Source organism: Acipenser ruthenus, chromosome 8, assembly GCF_902713425.1.
Source record: "Acipenser ruthenus chromosome 8, fAciRut3.2 maternal haplotype, whole genome shotgun sequence".
NCBI classification, from domain to species: Eukaryota; Metazoa; Chordata; class Actinopteri; order Acipenseriformes; family Acipenseridae; genus Acipenser; species Acipenser ruthenus.
The window spans coordinates 54,030,118-54,039,381 of NC_081196.1; the positions used below are offsets into that span (position 1 = coordinate 54,030,118).

Sequence of the window (9,264 nt, forward strand, 5' to 3'; positions counted from 1 at the left end):
ATTATTATTAAAAGAGTGCATTAGTCTCTGTCCCTGCCAAAACCATATGGGCTGTCACCCTGGGGTTGATCATATTTTTGAAATGGGGTTGAATGTGTTTAAAGGTACATGATATGTAAGAATGTCACCATTCCAGATTTTTGTTTGATGAACTGTACCGAAAAGTAAAAAACCAGAAGGGGAACTCTTATGTCAGTCTGATTCTATTAATTGTTTGCTAAATTCTTCTTCTTCTAAAATTCCCAAACACTTCCTCTTAACAGAAAGTTCCCCCTTATCAACCTATGTGGGCGTGTAAAGAACACGATATATAAACCCTCTGAGAGCCTCTGAGGAAACCACTGGATAAAATAGACCAAGAGCAGCTCATTGTGTAGCAATACTGTAAGTAGCACCTCTTCTTTTATACTAAAGGATTGCATGGCTAGATTATTTAACAGGAAACCTGTCTGTTCAGCAAATAGAGTAAATGAGAGCAGAGCTACCTTTATATGTTCCTTGGATATATAAATGAAAGATGGAAAAATTGAACTTCTGTCTGTCTTTTAGGAATCCCTTTTTTCAATCCTGGCTTCCATCTCTAGGAATCTGTTTTTTTTTTTTTTTTAAATAATTTAATGCTGTAAACAATGTGTTAAATGAAAAATGCAATTGTGTGTAAATTAACACAAGATGCCTGCAATAAATCAGAATATTCATATTTCTTGGTTATCTGGGGTTTTTTTCCCATTAGGAAAGCGAGTTAACTTGGTACAGTAGATAATGTCCTTTGTTTTGTAATATTTAAACGTGTATGTAACTTATATGCTGTGAAGCAAATTTATGTTGAGCACCAGGAAAGAATGAATAATGAGGGGATTACGAAAGAGGAAGATTGTTCATAGAAAGTTATTTACAAACTCTGGCTCTGTATTTCTCTACAGAATTCGTGCCATGGAAGGCAATGCTTCAGACAACACTTCAGCTCCCATCTGCACCAACGTTGATACTCTAATGAAGAGGTATTATCTCCCAGCAATGTATAGTACAATCTTCATTGTAGGCTTATTGGGAAACCTATTCGCCATCACAGTGTATCTGGTCAAGATGAGACCATGGAAGAGCAGCAGCATCATCATGTTTAACCTTGTGGTAACAGATTTTCTGTATATGTTGAGTCTGCCCTTCTTGGTATACTACTACATCAATGGCGATTCCTGGACCATGGGAGATTTCATGTGCAGGTTTGTGCGCTTCGCTTTCCACTTCAACCTTTACGGGAGCATCCTCTTCCTCACCAGCCTCAGTGTCTTCCGCTACGTCGCCATTGTCTACCCCTATCGAGCTCAGCAGGTGCAGAAGAAACGATGGGGCATCCTTCTTTGCACCATTGTCTGGGCAACTGCAGCAGTGGCAATCACCCCTATGACGACAATGATCTCTCTGACTGAATTGCAGAATGTCACGCAATGCTTAGATTTTGCGAGCAATGACTTGGAAACAGTTTGGTGGTATAGCTGGCTTTTGACAGTGCTGGGGTTTCTCGTGCCCTTAGCGACTGTATGCATGTGCTACTTCAGCATTGTACGGGCGCTGAGCACAGGGCCTCACACTCAGAGTGAGTGCAGGATAAAGGCCCGGCGTCATGTCGTCCTCATCATAGTTGTGTTTGTGCTGTGCTTTCTGCCTTTTCATATATCAAGAGCCATCCGGGTGCAAACCAGGAGACCTAGTTTTGACTGTCTTGTGATGAGGCAAGCTCATGCAGCATACATCTTCTTTAGGCCGATTGCAGGTCTGCACACTTTTTTCAACTTAGCTTTGAATACAACTGCTGGGGATCAGTTTCAGAAAGCCTGTAGCGAGCTTTTCAATTGCTTCCGTTGTGAATCAAAACGCAAGGAAGTTTGCAACATGGCTGTCATTTCATAAATCCGACAACCCTTCATAAATGTATATGTATACGATTTAAAAACACTGTTTAGGTAACTTTCAAGAAGTAATATTGAAGTTTTTCTGTTTATGCAATTACTGTGAACCAAAGCTAGTTTCTATCGTATGTTAAAAGCAAATGTTGAAACCATGCTAACCAACTTTTGGTGATGCCAGCAAGCTAATGACATAATGATACAATGCCAGGAGACCAAGGGTTTAGCTTTAGATTAATGTGAATATGTGGGTCAGACACTTAATGAACACTGATCAAACTCCATCTCATGGGAATTTTAGATCCAAGGTATGATTTAAAAACATATTTGTATTTAAAATGTACAGCATGTAGTTCACCTTACCTGCAGTGTACTAAGTATATTTAGAGAAATTAAAAATCTTTATCAATGTCTTGATCAATGTTTGTCTCAATTCATTACAACTGTACATTTCTTTTTATTACACACTTCATTTAAAGTGTTTGCTAGTAAAGAAATTGAATTACTTGTCAACAGCCTCATTTAAATATCACAGCTATCATTTACTAGGTTTCCTTTATAAAAGACATTATGGCAAACTTTAATGTTTTTTTTTTTTTAAACTGGCAAATTTATTTCAAACACAGTCACTAATTAAATACTATTAAAACATGTAATGTGACTTCACCATTGTGTGTCTGTCTGTAATATGAGACAATGTAAGACTTTGAATGATTTGTTTCCCCAAAACACGCACACTTTCCTGTACTGTAATACATATTGTAATGATACATGGTTTTATGTTTTATTTTATTTTTATTTTTTTTTATAAATGTTTAATAGCTGTATTGTTTCAATTTCTTAAATAAAAACATGTGCTGAACTACAACCCATTTTGCAGTTTACTGGTATTTAAAATGTCAATAAATCATATTTTTTTACATGTAACTTTAGCCAATTTGAATAATTAACTACCGTAAAACTTCAAATAATCCCCGGTCTCCGATACTCGCCGGGTCTCTAATAAGCCCCGGGCTGCTGGGAAATAGGGTAACTAGACGCCGGGTCTCTTTTAAACGCAGGGTTATGAATAATAATATAAAGTGCGTCATACTGAATATTCCAGTCAACACACACACGGCTGTACAGCGAGTTTACCAATGTGTTTTTCAACAGTGATGCAGAGACCCAGGGTGAATGATAAGAAAACTGAATTTATATATTTATTTCACGTGTCAGGTTTTTTTTTTTTTTTTTTTTTAATGACGTTATTCATTTTAAAACCAGTTGTGAAGCTTTTTTTGAGCATGCTGAAAAGTAAGTAAAATACAAACTTGTTGTCTGATATTAACAGGGTTGCCTTTTAGTGTATTTGTACGTGTTTTTTTTTTTTTTTGATTAATAGTATTTAGTGCATTTGAGTCTTGCAATGAATACACCGTGTAACAATTTTTTTTTTTTTTTGGTTCCTGGGTAGTAAGTGTTATTTCATAATTGCTTATGCCTCAAAAGTATAGAAAATGGCTATTATTCCCCACAAACTTTGCTTTTGTGACCAGGACAGTGATATTTTGAAATTTACCTATTTCCAATGAGAAAACGGGCGAATTTGTGTCTTTTCGTTCACATAAAGTCAGAAAAAAACAACATATCCAAATTAACATGTATTTATACTAAAGTAATACAAAAATGACTACAAAAGATTTAGAAGTGAGTAGTTTTTCGAGATTTACGATTATACTGTAAATCACTTTCACGGATCAGCCCCCAAATGTAGTCTCCCATCATGTTCTCGTTATACTGTCCTTGGTAGCGGCGTTCAAAGTCCAGTATATCCTGGTGGGAGCGCTCGCCTTGCTCCTCCGAGTACGCTCCCATGTTCTCCTTGAATTTATCAAGATGAGCATCAAGGATATGGACTTTGAGGGACATCCTACAGCCCATTGTGCCGTAGTTCTTCACCAGAACCACTGCGACAAAGCTGTTCCAAGCCGCTTTCTCCTTACTAGTGAGCTTCTTGGGGAATTCATTGCACTCCAGGATCTTCTTTATCTGTGGTCCGACGAAGACACCGGCTTTGACCTTTGCCTCAGACAGCTTAGGGAAGAAGTCTTGAAGGTACTTGAAGGCTGCCGACTCCTTATCTAGAGCTCTGACAAATTGTTTCATAAGGCCCAATTTGATGTGCAGTGGTGGCATCAGCACCTTCCGGGGGTCCCAGCCGTATTCATCATACTTCAAGGCGTCCAGCAAGGTCTTGATGCTGTTGTAATCCTCTTTGAGGTGCACCGAGTGAGCCAGGGGAAGAGATGGGTACTTGTTACCATTATGGAGCAGCACGGCTTTGAGGCTCCTGGATGAGCTGTCAATGAAGGACAGTATAACGAGAACATGATGGGAGACTACATTTGGGGGCTGATCCGTGAAAGTGATTTACAGTATAATCGTAAATCTCGAAAAACTATTCACTTCTAAATCTTTTGTAGTCATTTTTGTATTACTTTAGTATAAATACATGTTAATTTGGATTCATATGTTGTTTTTTTCTGACTTTATGTGAACGAAAAGTCACAAATTCGCCCGTTTTCTCATATAAAAACAAATCAGTCACTTTTGCTTTGATTTTGTGCTAAAACTGGTACTTGTATTGATTTTATTGTTAATCTTTAAACAGTTTGAAGCATTTTTGAGTGTGTTGTGAGCCAACAGTATGAACTTATTTTTCGTATTAAAACTGTATTCCATGCGGTTGTTTTGCAATGAAAATTCGTCGCTGGTTAATTTTTCATCGATTGTCTGTGAATACCAATGTACACGTTTTGAGAGTAAACAATAAATATGTGTTAATGAAGGATGATACTTATTGCTTTTATTAATTTTAACCCTCTATGGCATGGCGTTGCCCTCAGGCAACAAACTACCTTTTTGGACCTCACACCGCCCCTTTAATTTTTTTTAATAAAAAAAATATATATAATATCACCTGACATGTCTGTGTCCAATGAATTGAGGGGCTGAAGTGGGTGTGGCCTTTTGTCTGGGGGTGGAGCAGTCCTTTCAGGAAGCAAAGCCGCATGGGACACAGTGCCACCAATTGGTAAGATAAAATCACTTTTTAGCATGTTTAAATTGAAATAACTTTATATAAAAAAATATATGCATGTGCATGAGTATGTAAAGAAGTATGTTTGATTGTTTAAAGACTTATTTTTTTTTTATTTATATACTAAAACTGTGTTTTTTTTTTCGTTGCCTCAGGGCAACATTGTGCAGTTGGACCACTTTTGTTCAGGCAATATCATGCTAAAGTGTGGAGATGTGCTCGGATGCATAATTATGACCATAGTCAATGTTTTTACTTTACTATCTACTGATACTTACAGGAAATGGACACAAGAACATTTTATGGGCGGAAGGAACATGATCGAGCAGTTAGGGTCATTCCCTCTGACAGTGAGGACAGTGAGCTTGAGGAGAGTGACAGTGAGGACAGTGAGGACAGTGAGACTGAGTCTGAGGATGAAGATGTAGCAGAGGTTGATGTTCCATGCCTACCCCGGTGGAGAACACCCCACAATGCATACTTCAATGCTTACCCAGAATGGCAGGGCCTGCTTTCAAGATCTGATGATATCATGTCCCCCCTCCAGTACTTCAAGCAGTTTTTCTCTGAAGACATTCTGGAAGTTATTATAGGGCAGTCAAATCTATATGCGATACAATGTAACGCAAACAAGCCCCTTAACCTCACTACAAAAGAATTGGAGCAGTTCCTGGGTATTGTGGTGTACATGTCATTGTTTGGTTTACCATGCACCCACATGTTTTGGAACAAAGCCTGCCGAGTGTCCCAAGTAGCTGACACCATCATACTGAATAGATGGGAGGCCATCAAAAAATCCCTGCACTTCAGTAACAATGAAGAGAGACAGGAGGAAAATGATGATCCACTCCACAAGATCCGACCACTGGTCACTCATCTAACCTCAAAACTGACGTCAATCCCAATGGGTGAGAAGCTGGCTATTGATGAGCAGATGGTCCCATTCAAGGGAAGAAATAGATTGAAGTAATACCTGCCATCAAAACCAAAGAAATGGGGCTACAAGATACTCGTCTTGGCTGGCTCTGATGGTGTCCCGCACAACTTAGAAATCTACACAGGGAGAGTTGTACAACCCCCTGAGCTAGCAGATGTGGGAGCAAGTGGCAACATTGTCCTCCTCCTGGCCCAGCCTATACCCAAGCAAGAGAAGTACAAGCTCTTCTTCGACAACTGGTTTACGAGTGTCCCTCTTGTGCTCACACTGGCTCAGCAGGGAATTCACTGCACTGGTACTGTTCGTGGCAACAGACTACCAGGGGTCAACTTGATGTGCGATGCTGAGCTGAAGAGAGCAGGACGTGGATCTTTTGAACAGAAGATGGCCATTGTTGGAGAAACCACCTTGCACGTTGTGAAGTGGTACGATAACAGCTCAGTGACCCTTCTGAGTGATTACACTGGAGCCCACCCAGTCACCGAGGTTGACAGGTGGGATCGCAAGTGAAAGATGATCACCAAAGTCCCCTGCCCTGCTGTGGTGAAAGAATACAACAAGAATATGGGTGGGGTGGATCTGTTTGACTCACTGATTGCACTGTACCGGAACAAAATCAAATCAAAGAAGTGGCACCACCGGCTGGTGTTCCACTTCCTGGATATGATCATCGTGACCACCTGGCTGCTCTACCGAAGAGATTGTGAAGGCACTGGCATGAGAAAGAAGGAACAAATGAAGCTGTGTACCTTCAAGTCATACATCGCTGAAGGCCTATGCAAAAGTGGAAAGAGTCTGGAGCGCAAGAAAGGTCGTCCCAGTTCCACAATTGCTGGTGAGTATGAGGAGAAGAGGAGAAAAGGACCCGCTGCTCCAATTCCAGTCCCTGATATGCACCTGGATGCCACAGCCCACTGAATATTTATGGCTGAAAAGAAGGGGAGATGCAAGGTACCAGGGTGCACAGGTACACCAAAAGCCAAGTGCCGGAAATGTGATGATTGTTTGATGTTTTGACTTTAAAGCTTCTAATTGTGATTGGTTGAAACCATTTGTGGTTGATGTTTGTCAAAATAAAACTTCTTCTAATGCATATATTGCTTATTTTCCTTATTCCACTTATCATATGTACTATAGAAAACCTTGGTGTTTCAGTACCCTCGTAGCACATTGTTGCCCTGAGGCAACAAACCAATATCTGGTTGGGGGGGGGGGGGACGACAAATTTTATGATGGATATATTATCAGGGACCCCCAAGCTCCCAAAAAATGGGGTGAAATATTTTTTTCCCACCAAAATAAAAATTCATGCCATAGAGGGTTAAAACCATGTTTGTTTCTTTATTGTGCTGCAAGCCTACCTTAATACACGCTTGTGTTCCGATATTTACAGGGCTGTCTTTAGTGGATTTTACTGTTTTTATTATTATTACAATACAAACTGTTATTACCCACTGACACAACCTTTAATGATGGTGCTGAAATGTTGTAATTTACTTATGTCGTTTCTATAAGGTTGTGCAGGCAGCTTTTTCATGATTGCATCTGAAGTATTTGCAGATTTTAGTGATCTTACATAATAAACGCTGACTCTTTTCCTGCCCTTTTCTTTATATATATATATATATATATATATATATATATATATATATATATATAGTATGTATGTATGTATTGTGACAGGGCAGAGGCCCTGCACACTAGGGAAGTGTGGCAAAGTGGTGAGTGAATACAGGTGAGTGCAGTGACAATGACCCAAAGCACACAGCCAAAGCTACACTGGAGTGGCTAAGGAACAAAAAGGTAAATGTCCTTGATTGGCCCAGTCAGAGCCCTGACCTAAATCCAATCGAAAATTTGTGGCATGGCTTGAAGATTGCTGTCCATCAACGCTCCCCAAGGAACTTGACAGAGCTTGAACAGTTTTGTAAAAAAGAATGGTCAAATATTGCCAAATCTAGGTGTGCAAAGTTAGTAGAGACCTATCCCAACAGACTCACAGCTGTAATTGCTGCCAAAGGTGCTTCCACCAAGTATTAACTTAGGGGGTGGAGACTTATCCAATTATGATCTTTCAGTTTTGTATTTTTAATATATAATTTTTTTTCTCAATAAAAACTTTTTTCCCCTTAACAGTGTGGAGTATGGTGTGTAGATAAGTGGAAATAAATCCTCATTTAAATGCATGAAACTCTGAGGTACTGACACAACAAAATGTTAAAAAAAGTTCAAGGGGATGTAGACTTTCAATAGGCACTGTATGTATGTATTTACATTGTGCATTTGTGTGTATAAGTATGTATGATTATTACACTATTCACATCATTAGGCTGATTTGAGAATGTAAGAAGACTCTACATTCCAAGATAAAACAACAGAACACACTAAATCAGAATTAATTTGGTCAGCCTCCAGAGAAATGCTTTAAAATAAGCCAACAAGCTTTACTTCTCAAAATCTCACATTGCACATTTGGAAGTAAAGTTGCAGTGTGTTGTGGGATGCAGCAGAGGAGAGAGGGATGCAGCGTGTGGGTGTAAGTGTCAGTTTAAATGGTGGATGTACCAGATTGCGACTGATACATCTCTCATGACTTCTGTAAACTGGTCAGCATGACTACAGAATTAAACCTAAGTGTTGCCTTGTAATTACGCTGGTCAGACAAGAAACAAGCTGGTGACATTCTGGAAACACAATCACGTATTATCAATGTAGTTTGTGTCACATGAATCAACATGTTAAAGAAAAAGATGTGAATTTTAAATGAAGAACAAAGAGAAATAGAACTGAGACAGGCCCCTCTTCATCCACCCGCCATTATTTTGATATGTGGAATGTTTGGTGTTTCTAGATTTTAAACACTCAAAGAAAGTGCTGGATGTTTGTGTTCTACTAGAAAATTAGGATCTCCACAAAACTGGTTTGATAGATTGTTCGAGGGTAGTAGGTGTTGTCTTTGGGAGGACCAGCAATGACGTCACACACACAGCTTGAGGGCAAAACTCCACACCGGTTTATTAATTCAAAACAAAACAAAACAAAAGGGCCAAAGCCACAGTCGGCACCCAGGTAGGGTAGCAGGTATTACAAAAATAAACACAAAAAACCCCAGGTAATACCAGCTATGGTAGAACCGGGTTAAAAATCAAAAGAATAAACAAAAAAGTCCCACACACAATAATACAGAACACAAAAAAATAGTAGCTGCTGTTCTCTAAACAGCCGCGTTGGTGGTGGTGGCGCTGTGTCGGCAGTTGGCTCCTTCCAACACTGGCTACAGAACACTGCAGCACTCACTGCCCTGGGTGTAGATGAGACGTCTGAATACTTCCGAAGCA

At 39.4% G+C, this 9,264-nt stretch overlaps 1 protein-coding gene and 1 long non-coding RNA gene across 2 annotated transcripts in view; one reads left to right on the top strand and one right to left on the bottom strand.

Moving 5' to 3' along the window:
- LOC117406903 (uncharacterized) overlaps positions 1-9,264 on the bottom strand; it is a 45,319-nt gene that overhangs the window by 11,856 nt on the left and 24,199 nt on the right. The window lies entirely within an intron of this gene.
- LOC117406901 (2-oxoglutarate receptor 1-like) lies at positions 310-2,797 on the top strand. Its single transcript, XM_059029291.1, has 2 exons — positions 310-384; positions 924-2,797. Exon 2 carries the CDS (start codon positions 934-936, stop codon positions 1,909-1,911), a length of 978 nt encoding a protein of 325 aa, XP_058885274.1. The 5' UTR covers positions 310-384; positions 924-933; the 3' UTR covers positions 1,912-2,797.

Excerpts from the sequence above, each read along its gene's own strand:
- LOC117406901 (XM_059029291.1), top strand. The coding sequence starts at position 934 with ATGGAAGGCAATGCTTCAGACAACACTTCAGCTCCCATCTGCACCAAC.